Source organism: Chelmon rostratus, chromosome 22, assembly GCF_017976325.1.
Source record: "Chelmon rostratus isolate fCheRos1 chromosome 22, fCheRos1.pri, whole genome shotgun sequence".
Classification (NCBI taxonomy): Eukaryota; Metazoa; Chordata; class Actinopteri; order Chaetodontiformes; family Chaetodontidae; genus Chelmon; species Chelmon rostratus.
Genome location: NC_055679.1, coordinates 16,212,289 through 16,231,023, shown reverse-complemented (window position 1 = coordinate 16,231,023; position 18,735 = coordinate 16,212,289). Strand labels below are relative to the sequence as shown.

The 18,735-nt window shown below is 41.0% G+C and overlaps 2 protein-coding genes across 2 annotated transcripts in view; both read right to left on the bottom strand.

Annotated features, from left to right (window-relative positions):
* Nucleotides 1-1,609: 1,609 nt before the first annotated feature.
* Nucleotides 1,610-7,914, bottom strand: LOC121625679 (NADH-cytochrome b5 reductase 3). Its single transcript, XM_041963876.1, has 9 exons — nucleotides 7,780-7,914; nucleotides 7,380-7,505; nucleotides 7,135-7,207; nucleotides 6,531-6,637; nucleotides 6,316-6,445; nucleotides 6,124-6,207; nucleotides 4,879-4,964; nucleotides 4,635-4,734; nucleotides 1,610-2,419 (listed from the first exon to the last, which is right to left on the bottom strand). Exons 1-9 carry the CDS (start codon nucleotides 7,798-7,800, stop codon nucleotides 2,247-2,249), a joined length of 900 nt encoding a protein of 299 aa, XP_041819810.1. The 5' UTR covers nucleotides 7,801-7,914; the 3' UTR covers nucleotides 1,610-2,246.
* Nucleotides 7,915-9,591: 1,677 nt separating this feature from the next.
* Nucleotides 9,592-18,735, bottom strand: part of syt1a (synaptotagmin Ia) — a 91,293-nt gene continuing 82,149 nt past the window's right edge. The window contains exons 8-9 of the mRNA XM_041963744.1: nucleotides 17,114-17,247; nucleotides 9,592-13,698 (exon numbers count right to left, since the gene is read on the bottom strand). Of these exons, the coding sequence (XP_041819678.1) occupies nucleotides 13,492-13,698; nucleotides 17,114-17,247 (341 nt within the window). The 3' untranslated portion in view covers nucleotides 9,592-13,491. The remainder of the gene's footprint in view (nucleotides 13,699-17,113; nucleotides 17,248-18,735) is intronic.

Sequence of the window (18,735 nt, the reverse complement as noted above, 5' to 3'; positions counted from 1 at the left end):
ATCTCAGTGAAAAACAACTTGTCCACAGTATGTGTGTTGTTGTCTTTGAATGAGTGTCCCTTATCTTTCAGGTGTGTAGGTTTCGCTGTGTTGGGCCTTGTTTGTTTAGTGTCCTGACATACAGGTCTGTGCATCCCTCCTGGTACTGGACTGCTTTCTTGTGTTTGGGTTTATGGTCTTTTCGAGTGGAGCAGTTTCCGTCTTGGTGTGTTGCTGCCTTTGAAAAACACAACGATGTTTGTTGAAAATCCTCTTCAGTTTCTCAGACATGTGTCGAATGACGATGTTGTTGTGTTTGTTCTTCTTTTCTTCTCCACCCACAGTGTTGGTGTTCTTCCTGGATCTTATGTCTGTTTGCACAAAGGTCCAGTTAGTGCACCCACAAGCTTAACCCTCGTATTGTCTTCTCATCTACTATATGATATGCAACACTTGAAAACGGGTCAAAATTGACCCGAAGACAATAAGAGGGTTGCATGTGCAAGTGCATCCCTCAGCACTTGTTGGTAGGCTGTCAGCTCGGTGTACCTGAAGCTCCAGTGGGTGGTGAGAGTCAAGGAGTAAGTACTGGTCTGTGTGTTGTGCTCAGGCCAAAAAGACTGAGCGCACACACATCAGAGGGATACACTAACTCAGGCATCTCAAACCGGTTCCATAAAGGGCCGCGTGGCTGCAAGTTTTCATTCCAACCAAGGAGGAACACACCAGGCTGGAATCAATTAATCAGCTGATCTCAGTCTTCAGCTGTTAACTAAGTGATCCCTTGATGTTGATTGGTTGGCCTGATGTGCTCCTCCTGGGTTGGAATGAAAACCTGCAGCCACGCGGCCCTTTATGGAACCGGTTTGAGATGCCTGCACTAACTGGACCTTTGTGCAAACAGACATAAGATCCAGGAAGAACGCCAACACTGTGGGTGGAGAAGAAAAGAAGAACAAACACAACAACACCGTCATTCCACACATGTTTGGAGTAACTGAGAAACCGAAGGTTTATCAGCAAACATTTGTCAAAGCCAAAGAAACTGTTCCACTGGAAAGACCACACACCCAAACACGAGAAGCAGTCCTGTCAGAGCAGACAATCAGGAAGACTGACATTAAACAAACGCGTCAACTCCTCAGGTCAAGACTCAGCGGTTCACCTCCACCCAACACATCAGGGACACTCACTTGAGGACATCATACATATTCTGGACAGGGAGGACAGATGGTGTAAAGGGGGCTGTTTACGTAAAAATAGAGAAACCATCCCTCAGCAGAGGAGGAGGTCTACAAGACCACTTATCCCTCACCTACAACACCGTCCTCTCATCCCTTCCAGCAGATTTAACATTCACAGCTGGTCTCAGTTCGACAGCCAGGAGCGCTGATGACCCGCCTGGTATCACCGACCTCAATAATGACCTCACAGAGGTTAAAAACCTGGAAGTCCAGCTGGCCTTGACTCAACCCTCCCTGGATCACCAGGACCCGGACGACTGAGAACCGTCAGCCATCTCCTTTAAGTGACTCAGGCAGAAGCTACAACGCAGTTAATGATCAGACGCTTTTAAACGAGGACGCCTGTCGAGAAGCTGCAACACTGAAAAATAACCAAAAGCGTCAAATTCAGTAACAGTTGATTTTTATGTTGCATATCCAAACACAAGCAGCTACTGTCGCCAGACTTGCAGCCAAGACGTCGTATCAGTAACATCACGTTCGACACATCACATGAACATGTTTCAGCTAAATATTGACATCTTTGACATGACCACAGACGTGTAACACATTCCCAACAGCAACAGTGAAATCATCAGTACACTCTGTATAAATGAAGCAAGTGGTCACGATTCTTTAACTTTGCATAAAAAAAGCTTTGTAAGTGTTAAGGCACTCAGAAAACAGCCAGCGAACCTCAACTCCTCTGATACTGAAGCAAACTGAGGCCACAGCGGGACAGCAGGGTTGTTTCAACACATTTTAAAGCCGACAGTCTGAACACAACCTTCCTCCTCACTCATCTTCAATCCCAAACACGCTCAAATATTCACCATCTCCTGCCCTTCATGACGATTACTGATTACATGAATTGGTCCGTGCTGTGATTCTGCTGCATGATGAGCATCATGGCATAAATATAGTATACATAGTGCAATACCCACTTACAACTGTACGAGTGCTTTAATGCTGTCGGGGTAGAGGAAATGATGACTTGGACGCTCTCATATGCCCAAACCTCGACTCCTTGGTGTGGACGCTCGTCTAGAAGGTGAACCTGCGGCTGCTGGAGTGACCCACTTTGTCCAGGTTGGGGTTGCAGGCGAACTGGATCATAGGCGGAGGGCCGCACATCAGGATGAGGGTGTCGTCACTGGGAGGCGGCAGGTGTTCCTTCACCATGTCCTCGCTGATGAAGCCTTGGCTGTACTCCCAGCCTGAAACACAGAGAAGACCCCGCGTTTCAGTCCATGTTAGCTGCTGTTAGTGATGCAGAAATGAGACTTTCCATCCAAACGCATCACTGATACATTCATTACTCGAGGCCTCGTTAAACATAGTGAACACTGCAGTGGTTCCCAAAGTAGGTCCTGCAAGATTCATCATGTTCATTTATATATTTACCATATTTAAGAAATGTTGCATTTTCTAACATTTCAAAATGAGAGGAAAAATGTAAAAGTCACTGTATTAAAAACTCTTAATATGCGGATATGTTGGTTGCCAGTTGTCATAACAACGCCACGCTCTCTGGCTCAGAAAAATAGTCCCTGACTTTTGATACACCTCAGCCCTCAGCGCCGTCTGACAGGACTAGACCTGGTCTGACTCAACAGCTCAGTGGAAAGGTTTAAGCTTCCTGACAGATCAGTCATTGTGTGTTTCCAACATCATATATGTATGATGTGACTCCGTCATCACTGCTCTACGTGAAAACAAGACCAGAAACCGGCCATCACCGGATCACCGGACCTGGTGGCTGGTTTCTGTCTCCACCCAGCTCACTCACCTGTCCCAATAAAATACCTGCAACATTTTCTGTTTGTCTTTGTTCACTTTAAATATGATCTTGTTGTCATTTAGAAGGGAATAAACACATTAGTGTAATGAATTGTTAAAGTTAAATGTGGATCTGCAGAGCACCTGCTGACTTACAGTATATAATACTGTAATACTGATACACCGCCGCACTAGTGACACCTACTGGTGAGAATTATTTATGTCACGTCTGACTGCAAACATTACTGACAAACAGTGGTGGAAAGTAACAGTACTTTTACTGACTTTGAGGTACCATTATTTTGAGGTATTTTCATTTCACACTTTCAAAGAGAAATATTTTACAATTTAATGACCTCATATTCTTTTCAGATTTAGATTTTTAAATCCAAAACAGAAGATGAGCTCATATAATACAATGCAGTGCTTTACTATTAAATATATAGAAAGTATATAAAGTACCCATAACTGGCTACAGTCATCCAATAATACAACCACTTTATCATTAAGTAGAGTGTATACTCTGATAACACCTCAGTATTTTTACTTAGCAGCTGACTTTGTTATACAGCTGCAACTGACGATTAGTCATCCACGACTAATCTGCAAATTATTCACTTGTTTAGTCTTTAAAATGTCACCAAATAGTAAAAAGGGTCCATCACATTTCCTGAAAGCCAAAGGCGATGCTTTCAAATGTCTTGTTTCAGTTCAACAAAAAACCCAAAATATTTCATTTGTTTAAGACATTATTTATAAGAGACGCTGCAAATCCTCACACCGGAGAAACAGAACGGTGAGAATTTCTTGCATTTTTCCTTTAAGAAATGATCAAAATGATCAATAAATAATCAAAATATTTGCATTTTGTTTCAACTCTCCATGCTAACACACTGCACTGCTGCTGTAATCAGGGATAAGTCCTTTGATTGATGATGATTGGTCTATGGCCCGAAAACTCTAAAAGATATGATCACATGATTCTACAGAAGACGAGGCCTCGTGTTTTATTGATCACGAGAAGAGAGACAAAATGATACAAAAGACTCAATGCAAAGTTTCAGTGGCAACAGCCAAACCAGCAGCGCAGACGCCCGAAGGCTTCGGTATGACACCAGCTACTTCCTCTCTGGTCAATATCCTTCTCAGGGTCCACAGAAATCAATGGATCGAAGTAGAGCCGAAACAATTAGCCAATTAATTGATCTAATCAGCGAAAAAGTCGCTGGTTCTCGTTCTCAAATGTCAAACTTTGCTTTTTTTCTGTCTTTCCTCATAATAAACTGAATATTTGGGGGTTTTGAGGTTTTACTCTGACAAAATAATCCATTTGTAGAGATCAGCTTTTGGCTCTTGGGACAATTTATAGACCAAATTACCATAATTTAATCAAGAAAGTGATCAGCTGATTAATCAATCATGAAAATTAGTTATTTGCAGCTCTGGATAAATAAATCAGAACAATATCACAGGTATGAAAGACAAGAGATAAATCAATAATTCAGTTTAAAATGAACAATGCTGCTGGTTTGGACGAGAGCCGGAGGATGACACCTCCCTGTTGAATGAAACCTGCTGTGTGTATCTAACACCTGAACAAAGCCGGAGCAGCATGGTGGTAACACACTGTCCCGTCTGTCTGAGGGCACTGACCTTCAGGTGCTCTGTCCACGGTGAACCACAGCTTGAATCGCTCCGGGTTGTTCACTTGAATCTCTTCCAACTCTGGTCTCAACAGGATGTCTTTCTCAGTCTGTGACGGGACAGAAGAACCAACATTCAGCTAAAGTTTCGCCTCTGCTTCGGTCTAATCCACTCCTTCCCAATTACACAGGAAGTAATGTAAAAACACTAAAACATCAGCAAACATCATGTGACCCGGGCTGATGGAGCTGACCTGGTTGGCAAACAGCAGGTGACACACTGTCTGGTCCTGAGGATCCTTCATCACCGCTGTGATGAGCTGCAGCATGGGAGTGATCCCTGGAAGAGAGAGAAGAGGGTCAAACTGGTGCATTTAAAGGGGTTTTCCAACAGGATATTCCACAAGACCCCAGAGTAACACAGCTGGAGTGATGCTAGCAGCCTGGACTGCAGCAGCCAGCTTCAAGTATTTAGCCATCACATGGCTAAAAACAGACCCTCCCACAGTCAACACATGATCCATAAAGTCTGAACGTTTATCACACGGAGCAGATAACATCCAAAAATCCACCTTTAATAAACAGTGGAGGCACAACGTACAACAGCGTAACACAATGAGGTTTATTACTCACTGCTTTACTTTTATCTTCCCTTTATTCACACACGTGTCACATACCACCTTCCCTTAGAATGGATTTTTACATAATGCTACTGTACATTTTATTTCTTTATTTTTATGCATACATGTTTGTATGTTATAAATGTTAATCTGTGGATTTTAGTGGATATTTAAGTTGTTGTTGATGTTTTATTTGCTCAATACTTGAATATAAGGCTGAAAACGGAGAAAAACACTTGTATTTTTTGCTTTACGCATATAATTACCTTTATTTATACATGCAATATGTAGCCAAAAGTATTTGGACACCCATGTTTTCTCGTGATTTTGGGTCTTAAAGCCTCTGAAATCTTGGTTTCAAGAATGTAGGTTAAATATTTGACACAGTGCAAGAAGCAGGAATGGGCAGAAAGATATTTACAGTATGAACATGTGCAGCAGATACAGGAGGGACGGTAATATTGATGAGGACTGTGTGGGTGAGGTTTGATCAGATAGTGACGGTTTAACCCAGCTGAGCCTCTCCCACTACAGAACAGCCAGAACAGAACAAAACAAATGTGTGAAATCAACAAAACAGCTGCAACTTTGGCAGAAAACAGTATTCAGAAACTGGGTGCTCCAGTAGAAAATATTAGGAAAACAATACGCTGTTACAGCAGCATATTAACACCCATGATGTCAGAATGTCTAACAACCACATAATGATGTAACATTCAGGTGTCCGCATACTTTTGACCACATAGTGTATTTCTGTATTTGTGTTTATGATAAGTTTGTAGGTGTTTAGACCTCATCTAATGACTACATTAGTCATGAGATGAGATGTGTCTACTTCCTGGTTGAAGAACAGCTTTGACAGATGAGAGTTTCCCTCACCTGTTCCTCCAGCGATCATTCCCACATGTTTCGCGGTCTTGGTCACAGCTGCGGACTTTTTGTCTGCTTGAATGGCAAAAACACCTGTGGAGGGAAAGTTCAGGAGTCAGATCAGGCGGCTACAGCTCAGTTTGCACGTCTGTCGTACGTCTTTTCAACTGCTTTCTGCCGACGTCGGGTTCCGGTGCTCACCTTTGCCCTTGTAGACGAGAAGACCGCTGGGTCCTCTGAAGTCAATGGTGTCGTTGATCTTAAGGCTCTCCAGGTACTGACTCATCTTTCCTCCCTCTGGGAATTTAGGATGAACGTCTTTGAAGTAAATCTGTCAACAAGCGACAGGAGGAGAAACTGGGTTAGAAAAATAAAACGACAGCTAAACACAGAAACATCTTTCCTTCAGGCTTTACCTTCACCACCAAATCCACATAGCCTTTGTCATCGTCACTGGAGACCGGCGTATACGGACGCACCACCAGCTTCCCGTCTATCTTTGCAGACAAATAAATGTGCTGCCCTGGAAAGAAAAACACAGATCTCCATTAATTTATTTTATTACAATTAAACAGCAACTATTTTCATAACCCACTGAGAGTTTCAGTCATTTTTCAAACCGAAATGCTGAACAGTTGCTGGTTCAAGCTTCTCAAATGTGACGATTTATTTTGTCAACCCAACTTTACTCGTTTTACTAATGATATTCACCTTTACTCCAGATCTTTAAGTTGCAAAATAAGAATGCAGATTCATCCAATTACATGAATGTTTTACCTTTGTTTTTCAAGCTCTGTGCAACACTCTAACTTATATTTACCTGTGCATGCTATAATCTACACTATGTGTATGTGTATACATGTAGTTGCACGTCAGTTTATGCCTGTTTTTAAGTTTTTCAGGTACATTTGGAAAAAGAGCACCAGGAGCAGCAGTCACTCTCATGCTGGCTTTGATTGGCGCTAGTTTCCATATTAAATACTGTCTATTAACTGTAACGTTATGAGTGCACATACTAACCGATGGGGAGCCCGAGGACGTGTTCAGGGGAAGGCAGGGCAAAACGAAACTTCCGTGTGTCATGACTGACAATCTGAACATGCAACAGACAGAAGAGTTTGTCAGACAGAGGCGAAAACACAGACACACAGCTAACGGTGGTACCTGAACGCAGCTGCTGCGTTTAGAAACAGAGAAAGAGTCGATTTTGTGCAGCAGGCTTTTGCAGAGTCCAGGGTTTATATGGTGATACTCAGACTGGTTACCTGTTTGTCTATCAGCCGCAGTGCATACTTAATGTTCGGGTCCTCTAAGGTGATGGCTGGTCTCCTCTTTGAGAAGAAAAGTCTGAAGATCAGGTTGATGATGCCGTCCAAGCCGCCTCGGATCAGCTGCGATAAAAGGCCAAAAGCGACAGAATGACTCAGACCACCAGCTAGCATTAGCTACCAATTGTTTGAGACCTCCGCGGGGCGTTGTCTGACTTAGGTCAATTTTGTTAAATCCATAACAGGAGAAATGAGTCATGGGCATTCCTGTGGGCAGGCCCACCACAGCTGAACTTCGTTAGGAAAACTAAATGTTAGCTAACGTTAGCCTTAGCTGACGCAGAGGAATTACCGACAATAAAACAAGTCTGGCTACCTTTCATAAAGGCATACTTACACCAATGATGTAGGACAACATTTTCAGCTGTTTGAAGCAACTGCAAGGTCGTAAGTCGGCGCAAAAAGCAGCCCCAGGTGAGTTTACTGCAGCTGTGACGGTAGTACGACCTGTCAAGAGAGGCTGTCAAGCTCGCCAGCGAAAATATACTTGTTCCGGTTACTGTTTTTGAAAATAAAAGAATTGTTTCGGAAAATAACTCGTCCTTTTTTAAGCAAGTCAGTTATACAGATAAATACATTTAATTACATAAGATATGGTTTTATTTGCTTATTCTCCCTGAAATAGCACGCTCTTGTGTTCGTTTCAAATTTCAATACGCTATATAGAAACTGGTTTTGTACAACTTCCGGTATGATAACGGATAATGCTAGCTACCTTGACGAAGTTGAGGCTTAAACGTCACCTCCGCGTGGATTTTCAGAATAAAACTCTCCAACATAAAAAAAAAAGAAAACGCCCGACCCTTTTAGAATAAAAGTCCGCAATTTGTCGCCGGCACAGAGACTAGAGCACGGGGAGTTTTATGAGGCGAAACATTTGGGACAGTATTATCCAAAGGCACCAAATAAGCATGACAAAATGTGGCTGTGGTCATTCCTCAGCTGGAATGGAGCCTAATTTGATCATGTAGCTTTGATTATTCCAATGTAGACCACAGAGACGGCAGTAATGGACTGCAGGAAGCCATTAAAAGTTAGACCAGTGGAGCACTCAGGCCAAAATGTAGTTTCTGTTTATGTATGGCATAAGTATTACCTGTGAGTGTTTTTGAGTTCTTATTTTCTCAGGCTTCATAATGCATGCAGTTTTTAACGTGATTTATCTGTTCTATGCATCCTTTCATGTGTTTCCTTTTGTGGCTGTGGCAATTCAATTTCCCTGCATGAAGTCAGTCAAGTTCATCATAACTGAATCTTGAGATGTTTCCTCTGAGTTTTGAGAATGTTTGAAATAACAACTCACACTGGAAAGATGATCACAGTCATTTTGGTGCTTCAGTTATTGCTATTTGATGCCAGAACTTTGACATATCTTAGATTTTAATGTCATGACACCATTTAGACACAAACACAACGTTATAGGTGTAAATAGGTCACTCAATATAAACCTTCAAACCTAACGTTTAATCTATTATTATAAACCTAAACATTAAATAGCTTCAGTGAAGAGCTGGAATGAGCTGGTAAAGAATATAAATGTGAATTTATCAGTGAGTGTGGAATAAGATGACTTTTTAGTTTGTATAAATACCACTAAATATTCACAAGGTGTTTTATACTGATGAGATGTTTGACCTTTAACACAAAAATTAGCTATAATTCAACAACCAGAGGCCGCTCTCATCATCAAACCCACTCTCAGCTGAGCTTCACATCGATGTGACACCACATATTCAGTAGGAGGACAAACTTTCTGGCTCTAGTAGACGTCACTGAATAATAACTGATGGGAATTGATTTGTGCCCACAGCAAAATGTAAAATATGATTTTTATTTTCATTGTTCACACGCTGTTATGCTCCTGTATGTCCTTTAGGTGGCAGTAGTGACCTTGTTACGAGGCTGGTCAGCATGATTCAAAGCCACCTTACAGCAAACATCATTAAAACTGGAATTTGTCATGCAAGCAATGCCTGCAGACACTTTTCTTTTTGACGCGACAGGAGTTTTTTGTGGGAGCAGTGAGTCACACTCTGCCAGTCAGTACTGTACAAACACTGTAGTAAGAGAAAATAGGTGGTTTTTGTTATTAAAGCTATTAAGGGTCATCATACATGAAAATATGACATGATAAGCTTCTGTATCAACAGGAAATAAAACATTTTTATTGATCATTTGTGTATATGAAGTTATATAACAACAGTCAGAAAACTCCACAGAGTGAATCACTACACAAAGTGAAACAAAACTGTAAAACACCTCGTCAAAAATGAAGGTATACACAGCAAATATAACTGTCGGCGGCTCGCCGTCACCGCGAGCGATATGGCAGGAAAAAACACCCCAAACAGTTCTACGAGATTACAGAGAAAAGTTCCACACACAAAATACTCAAGCAGGCAGTTGATATACACAAAGGCAACTAGGATCTTTCTACAGCATCAGATTCAAATACTTTACACAGCTTTGTTTTTGAAAGGTCAGTGTGGCTTTTCGTCAGTGTCACTGGAGAGAATCTTGAGTTCCTTGTCACACAGAGAGCTTGATAAGGTTTTTTCACAAGAGGAGAATTTAGGGTTTGATTATGCGTGCATACTTTGGCAGGAAACCAGAATAAGAGGAGCACTGCGTTGCAGGTAATGGCTTTTTCTTTGCGGTGTTTCCACAAGATCCAATGGGTTCTGCAGTGCTGCCCGTTACTGAATCCCCTGATGTGTTCCGACAGGTTTCTATTATTTCTGTCACAATTCTGTTTGATTTTCTTTCATCTTTGATCAGATTAATGTCGTAGTACAACGTTTTTGCATTAATATTGAATTGCTCAGGTCACTTTTGTAGAGCCTTTAACTTCTTCTTTAATCCTTTTTTTTTAAAACCATTTATATCTGAAGCTGTACTGGAATTCATGAATCTACATATGTGAAACATGTCAAATAAAATAATCCCTCGGTTGAAGAGGGACTGGAAATGCAGCTCTATTTAAGTATAATCGGTTGTTTTGGAATGCTATCAGACGGGAAATTTTACCCCAAAGGGTCGTGAAATAAAGTCATAATAGTTGAAAGAAATATCAACAAAACGCCTTTTTTTGTTTCTTTTACAACAAAAAGTGCAAAGTACATCTAATCTCACGTTTAAAGTAATCTACACCAACACAGTCCATACTGTACATTCAGAGTTTTCATCTCAAATATAAAAGGGGCATTTGAATGAACAGAGCCGTTAAATAAAAAAATCCTTCATGAAAATGACGTAATGATGATGGGATATAGTATATGGATGATAGATAAAATAATATCTGCGTCTGAATAATCATATTCATGTCACTTTATATTCATTCTAGATATACATTTTTGACACGATTATGTAAATATATACATGGCATTTTGAGGGAATATCTAAATGTAGACTCTCGTTTGGTATTGAACTAATACTCCCTGAAACTTCTGATGCTGGAACTGTGTGCAAGAAGAGAAAAGAAGAGGGAACCCTAAACAGAGGTGTCAAGCTCCAACCTGTAAGCTGAATCTACGTGTGCTGTGTCCTAACCATCTCACTGGAAAGGAGAAACATCTCTCTGGACTGGAATCATCCTCTAGAGTTAGAATCTGTTTTCTCGGGGCGACGCCACCCACGTTAACACTATGGGATGAACATACAAGTATTGCACAGTGCTCAACAAAATGCTGTGTGAAGCAACCCGCTCGCGCTCGGATGCAACGTCTGTCTGTCCGCCTTTTTTTTTTTTCCGTGGCCGCGTGCAGTCGCGCCGCGCGACGCCACGCGCTCTCGCTTTCTCTGCGTGTAGAAGGGAAAATGGCATTAAACGCTACGACATCACTACAGAACAAACTGGTTTCGCTACCTACTGATAACTCTACATCTCTAAGCACACACGGCAGTCACAGTGATACACAAAGCAGTCCTCAGAGACTCATATGGAATGACAAGTAGCTTTTTCATAATAGTGCTATCAACTACACAATAACATTGAAAACATTTAGAAAGTCCTCCTGAAGCTAGCATCGAGTATATGCAAGAGGTTCCTCCAAGATAAGAGACTTCATGGTTTTCATGGATTAAAACTTATTTCTCTGCTAATTGGACCCGTAGTAAAGGACATGATGGACTAATAGCCTACGCAGACCATTAACTTTACGGTTATTTCGCTCTCTCTTGGTGTAGTCCTGTGCCAACAAGAAAACAAAACTGATGTAACTGCTGTTGGCTGTAACGTGATTTGTCATCATTGCTTCCTTTTTTTCTTTTTTTTTTAAAATTTAGCCGATCGAGCAGGCGGATTTCTGGCTCCCCCTGCAGGTGTCCCGAAATAAACAACAAACGTCTTTCGAAAGAAGTCAACAAGCTAGTTCAAAGACATCCAGTGCAAAACAGCAGCCACGTAAAAGTTAAAATTGGCAGTAAAACATGGCTAACTCTATTGTCACTGTGAGAAGGCAACACAAAGCAAAGACTGCGATTCAGGGCACCATTGCAGCCAAAGACATTGTTCCCAATAAACCAAAGCTACAACCACTAGCAAGTGGGAGTGTGCATGAAGAGAGGGTCTCTACACAAGTCACCTCCCTGAAAATGGCAGTGTTTAGAAACTCGCTTCGCCTCCGTCGGTGTACTCACACACACCGACCCAGAGTTTAAACATCGCTCTTGATTTTTCTTTCCTCTCCTCTGATTGAAGGCAAGGGGATCGCATCAGAAGAGACAACCCCTGGTGTCAGTAGATCTCCCCCCGTCCCAGCCTTTAGTAAAGATCGTAAAAAAAATCATGCAGTTTACGAAAAATAGTCAAGACGTTGAATTGCTCTAAAAAATAGTCCTCTTAAAACCAGAGTCACGACTCTTTGTTTATTTTTTTAAACTCCCTCTCAAAGATCGGACCCCGGCCTAAATGCGATATACTTCCAACAACGACAAGGCTGTTCAAAGTAAGCAGTTAACAAAATATTGTTAAAGGAGCTTAAGGACACAATGGCTACAGCTTGGTGCTTTTTTCACATGGGCTCTGTTTCTGAAGGAGTGAGAAATGACTCTTTTTCTTTTTGGAGGCAATATTTTCCATTTTTGGAAAAGAAAACGAGTCGGTACGACTGACTGTACCCTTAAAACGAGGACCTATTTCACTTAGAAGAAACTGCCGAACATGGAGAAATAAAATGCTAACTGGTCTGTATTAACTGTTGTTTCTGGTAACAGTGTGCATCAAGCTAAACGTATAGGTCCTCTGATTGAGAAATAAGTACAAAAAGTCATAAGAAATCATGTGCTTGTATAATTTCCAGCAGCATAATTTTGTCCCCTCAGAACCATAGTAGTTAATGGCCTTGTATTTTGGAGTTTGGTGTGTATATATTCGTCTGTTCGTCTTTTCTAGGATGATCCTTTGCTGAACTTATAGCCAGACATCGTCCTTTACAATGTGAATATATTTCCACTAGTGTCTTGCAGGTTGGAATTCTTCCTTTTTTTCAGGAATGCAATAAGGTAATAAGGTAGAATTTTTAAATCCTGGGATATATAATATTGGCTTTCCTCTATATCTGCATTTACATAATTTAAAATAGAACATCTTATTAAAAACATCAAGATATACACAGATTAGGAAACGGGTAACAACATACAAACACATAAACTAGAAATCATTTTTGTCTGCATACTTATATATACAACTGTGGTACAATAAATTCTTTCAGTCATGCGCTATCTATACAGATCATATTGCTTAAAAGAAGGGGGCATTTGGTTGGGGCGATTAAGGGCACGGAGATGGAAAACAAAAACTGATGAATCAAACAGGAAAAAAAAAATACAAAGCAAGAAAAGAAGGGAACCCGATAGAAAAAAAGCAGAGTTGGATGTTACAGGAAGTTTGACCAATTAGGATTGTTTGTGATTTACGGAGCGTTAAAGCTGGGAGAGGCTGAGGGGCAGGGTAAAGAGAGGGGGTTACATGGATGGACCCATATATCACTGAGGTATTTACACATACTGGCTAAAGAGTACTACAAGGCAGGTGCTGAAAGGGCCCTGTCTATTTCTTGGTGGAGAGCTGAGCGTCCACCTCTTCCTCGGGCTTCAGCACGTGCCACTGGGCGATGGGTCTCCTGGGGTTGGCCAGCATGTCGGACCAGTGGCGCAGCTCCGTCCCCGAGCTGTTGAGGCCCACAAAGACCTTGCCGATGGCATCGTTCTTGCCGATCTTGTCATAGTCCAGAACAGTTATAACAACTTGCACTTTCTGTAGAGTGGGAGAGAAGAGAGAATGTAAATGTAAATTGAGGTGTCGTCGGCATATAGACGTTTAATGCTCATCTCTAAACAGCAATGTTAGCTTGAGTCCACTTGGTTAGGTCAGTGTCCTTTCCTAAATCATGATTCCATGACAACTATGCAACAACATCTGCAAAAGAAAGGTCATACGATATGATCAAAAACTCCAGAACAGCCATTAAATGGATCTTGTACATTTACAATTCCACAACAACTGAGCATCGTTGTCTGCAGGTGAATACTGTGTGATAAGTAGACAGCTGCTAAATGGAGACTGGCTTTAATTTATTATATTGTTTGTTTTTGAACTGCCTGTTGAAAAGACTGCCTTGTTTTTATTCTGTATCTTTCATCTTGTTAACGTGACTGTTTCTTTGTTCTCTTTTTATGATGCACTGAGTAACTTTTCTTTACAACCCTGGTTCCAAAACACTTGGGACGCTGTGTAAAACATGAAACAGAATGTGACCATGGGCTAATCCTTTTGACATCTACTCAACTGAAACAGTACAAAGACAATAACTTTAACTCATCATTGATTGATGAAGTTGGAACAGAAGCAAAAAAAGGACTGGGAAAGATATGGACTGCTCAAAAAACACCTGTTTGGAACAACAGGTAAACAGGTTGATTGGTAACAGGTGATAGTATCATGATTATGAAAGGAGCATCCTAGAAAGGCTCACCAGTGAGAATGGAGTGAGGTGCACCACTCTGTGAACACGATTGTATAAAGAATATTACTACATGGCCTCTGGAACACTTCGTATAACTGTTTGCAAATGACTGCAGTCTGTTTTTGTTTACCTTTTAAAGACTGTGCCAACTTGTTTTGCAATCAGGGTTGTATTGCAAACAAACTGTAAATGTAAAAAGCATCAAGGTTTGAGTGGCTACTTGCTGCTTAGTGGCTAGAACTGTATATTTAAATACCCTGATGAACTAAGAACAGTATGCATTAAAACATCAGTTATTTTAGAGTAGAAAAAAATGATGCATTTGTGCATTAAGCTGTATGAAACAGTTCCTGGTTTTTACTTTAACTAATGCAGAGGATGAGGTGCTCCTACAGACATTAATGTTGATTAACAGTAAGTGACATTCCAGACCAGGCCTCAGTTACAGTCAGAGCCAAACACGGCAGAATGTTTGATTAGTCAGAGGTCTAAGACTCAGCCTCGCCATGTGTTTATTCAAAGGGACACTGCAAAGAGGAGTGACCTGGGCATCAATCTCTGGCAGAGTATATGAATTAGTGGACAAAGAGCCCTGATTAAGTTTCGATCCACTGGCACGCTGAGACGAGGCTACTGCCACCTGCATGAGCACAGAGCTCCTGTTATAAAGGAGCATGCCTAATACGCCATGTAATGAAATGCTGAATACGGTTCCCAGATGGCGAGTTAGGGTTAGTTGGTTTTTAAAGGGACAGCTCACCTTCAAATTGCTAATTGAATCACCTCTTTCTTTGATTGGATATTAGCAGGCTTTTTTGTTAATCGTCACTGACCAGTCAATATTGTTTTCCTGCTTCTGTTGTCATGGCTGTGATTGATTTACCAATAATAATCACATTAAGGACAATCGTTCAAAGAACAGCTCAAAATTAGGAAATAAGCTTATTAGCGTTCTTTCCTGGAGTGAAATGAGAACACTGGTATCAACCTCATTGCATTTTATCCATCTGCTAAGTAGCATCTGTGGCTATAGCTCAGGTTGCCAGAAATGGTCAGTGTGCACAAGTTTTAGTTTACAGTAGGTCCATCTATAAGGTTATTCTAAGGTAACAAAAAATACTAATAAAATAAGTGAATCTAAATGGAGTCACTGACTGCTGCAAAGCAAACTGTGTGTCTGCTAAGGAGGATGTGGAATTACCTCAGTTAATAACAAACTCTCTGTTAGTGTGGGGAAAGAGACCAATTAAAAGCACTGTTTGCAATTCTCACACAATCCCTGGGACAATTAAAACCTTTAGATTAATTACACAAATTATCCCAAGGTCAAGCTTAACTAAAATTCACTACTCCACCTCTGCATATAAAAGAGGTCAATTTGCAGCTTTCTATAAGTCTGTATGATTTGTTATGAATGTTAACAGGATGGATTGCAATTAAAAATCACCACAGCTATGAGCCATGTGTCTTCATTTAAAACTAGATGCACTGCAGTCAGAGGCCTTTTTTGTCATATTTGTTGAAATTCTCTTTACATCCCGACAGCAATCAATAAATCAAACGCTCAATAAAACAAAGCAGATAACAAATGAAATGACTGGATGGCCTACCTGCCTGTTTACCTAGGCGCCTGCCTACCTGAACACTTTCTGCCTGTGCAATCATACACATGACCTGAGTCCTCCACACGGCTAGGCAAATATATGCTAAATCTATAGCAAGCTCTCCCCATCACCCTCTCGGGGACTCGTCCTCTAGCAGGAGTGAGGAGGAGCCCGGTCATGTGTTTTGGCCTGATTGCTTCTCCAATGTTACCAACCTCAGCTTTAAGAGCTGTCAGCGATGACGAGGGTGTTCAAACAGTCCATTAGTTTCACATTTACGACAACTTTCTCCTAACGAGCCTGTTTGAAAGTCAAATTAGATCATTTAAGTGTGTTTTTAACTCGCATAATGTTCTCACGGCTTTCAGGGGAGCATTCAATACACCGAATCAATGACAAGTTTATGATTCAATCAGTGGCACTTATAATTATTTAATGACCAACCTGGCTCTTGGTGATGAGATAATAAATGTAGCCAACATACTGGTATCAGCAGTGCAAAATAAGGGCTTGATTTGGATGGGGTTGATTGGGATCAACACTGTTTAAATTGAATCCGAGGCTCATGGACCCAAACCCGTGATTTGTGAGCTGTGACAGGCTTAATCAATTTGACTCAATTACTGTCTTGCCTGAAGAGATAATGTTGTTCACTGCTATTCTTTTCTGGCACAGTTTGTGCATTCTTTATAATTTCCTTCACAATGTTGTTGGAAAAAGATTCAAGCTTTACTTTTCTTCTTTGTCTTGAAACGGTAGCGTAATGCACAGTTATCACTGTAAGACGTGCAACAAATAGCATTGAGATACACGCTAAGGGCAACAACAAGTGTGGAGAATAACAGGAACTGAGAAACGGGCTCGTGAAATTGTGAATCCAATGCTGATTTAAACTGAAGTGCCTTTGATTATACTGTTATGATGAAAAGCCTCTAAACTGATTATTTGGTAAATGAGCTTCCACTTACCAATTTCTATGCAAAAATTTTTGCTGGTTCTCGAAGCACAATTTGTCCCAACAGTATAACTCACAACCTGTTAGAAAATCCCAGGATTTTTAGAGTGGATATCTCATAAACTCTGTGAAAGCACGAGAATGTACCTGGATTTGTTCAAACGGGACTTCAAAGCTAAAGGACTCGTTGTAGTAAGGGTTGAGGGTGTTCTTCTTGATTGTCGTCTTCTTCTTCTTCAGCCTCTTGCCGTTTTGCATCAGGTGGATCTTCACATATGGATCTGCAGAAGAACATTCAAGAGTTTTACATTTTTACCCTTTTTTTCTTCCTCCTCCATCACTTTATAAAGTCAATACAGTGAATATGTTAGCAAACAGATGCTCATACTTATTTCCACATCCAGCGGACACACAGCAACATTAGCTAACCCCTTCCTTTTAGCTCTGTTTTTGGTCTCCACCAACTCCTGAGGGAAATATCTGTCTCCTTGGTGACTAAATGCTCCACTGTGTTCACCAGCTACTAGCTAACTTGGTCTGTCTGCCATTTGGCTCTGGGCAGGTAGCACACAGTGTATCTGTCAGAGGTTTGTGTTGCATCTGAAAACAACACTGATGAGGAGGCTGTGAAACCAAAACAATGAGCTGAAAGACACTAAAAACCTCTTTAGAGCTGAAAGAAACTGCAGAGTCGGTTGAAGATTCTCCAATTCTCTTGCGACATTTCATTATAGCCGCTTTAAACCAACCTTCAAACACACAGTAAGACAAGCAATGGTTAAAAAGGACAGACAGGAGAGTCTTGCTGTGTGTTTACATCACTCAGCTAACCTTCCCCATTCAAGAGTCTCATTTTCATCTGTCCAGAGTTCATCTCAAGTGGCACCCAAGTGGTCTGCTTCGTCCGTCCTCATCCACTCTCTGGCAATCAGGTAGAGTTTGTGTTTGAAAACAGCAAACCGTCAATCACTTTGGTTCATGATGTGACGCTACTCCTCTTGATTTGTTTACAATTTCCAAAATTGTCATCAAAACTAAATTGGAGGAGAGTTCTTGGTTTGCGCTGAAAGGGAAAACTGACAAGAGGGCAGACAGCAATCTCCTTTCAAATTGTGAAATAAACACCATGGGTTTTTTTGGCTTTAATTGGGCCTTTAAAGGGACGAGGTGAGGCTGTTAAATTTGCACAGTCAGAGATTCTGATGAGTCCTTCTTACAACCTCCATTCCAAAACAGTTCGGACACTGTGTAAAACATGAAACAGAGTGTGATCGTTTGTTAATCCTTTTTGACATCAACTCAAATGAAAACAGCACAAAGACAATATATTTAATGTTTGACCTCATCAGCTTCATTGATTTTTGTAAATATCTGCTTATTCTGAATTTGATGCAGCAACATGTTTCAAACAAGTTGGGACAGGAGCAACAAAAGACTGGGAAAGATGTGGAACGCTCCAAAAACACCTGTTTGGATCATTCCACAGGTAAACAGGCTGATTGGTAACAGGTGATAGCATCATGGCGTTACTACATGGACTCAGGAACACTTGAGAAAACTGTTGTCGGTAAACACAGTTTGTTAGAAAATGACTGAAGTGGAATGGACATCATGAGCATCTATTCGCCATTAGTCTAGCACATTCTTGGCCCATTGACAATCATGCTGTAGGGTGATGTGTCACAACTCACAACTCAGCTGTCTGCTGGAACATCATGATGGCAACAAGTCAAATGTATCTGTTGATCAGGGCCAAAATAATCCCACTA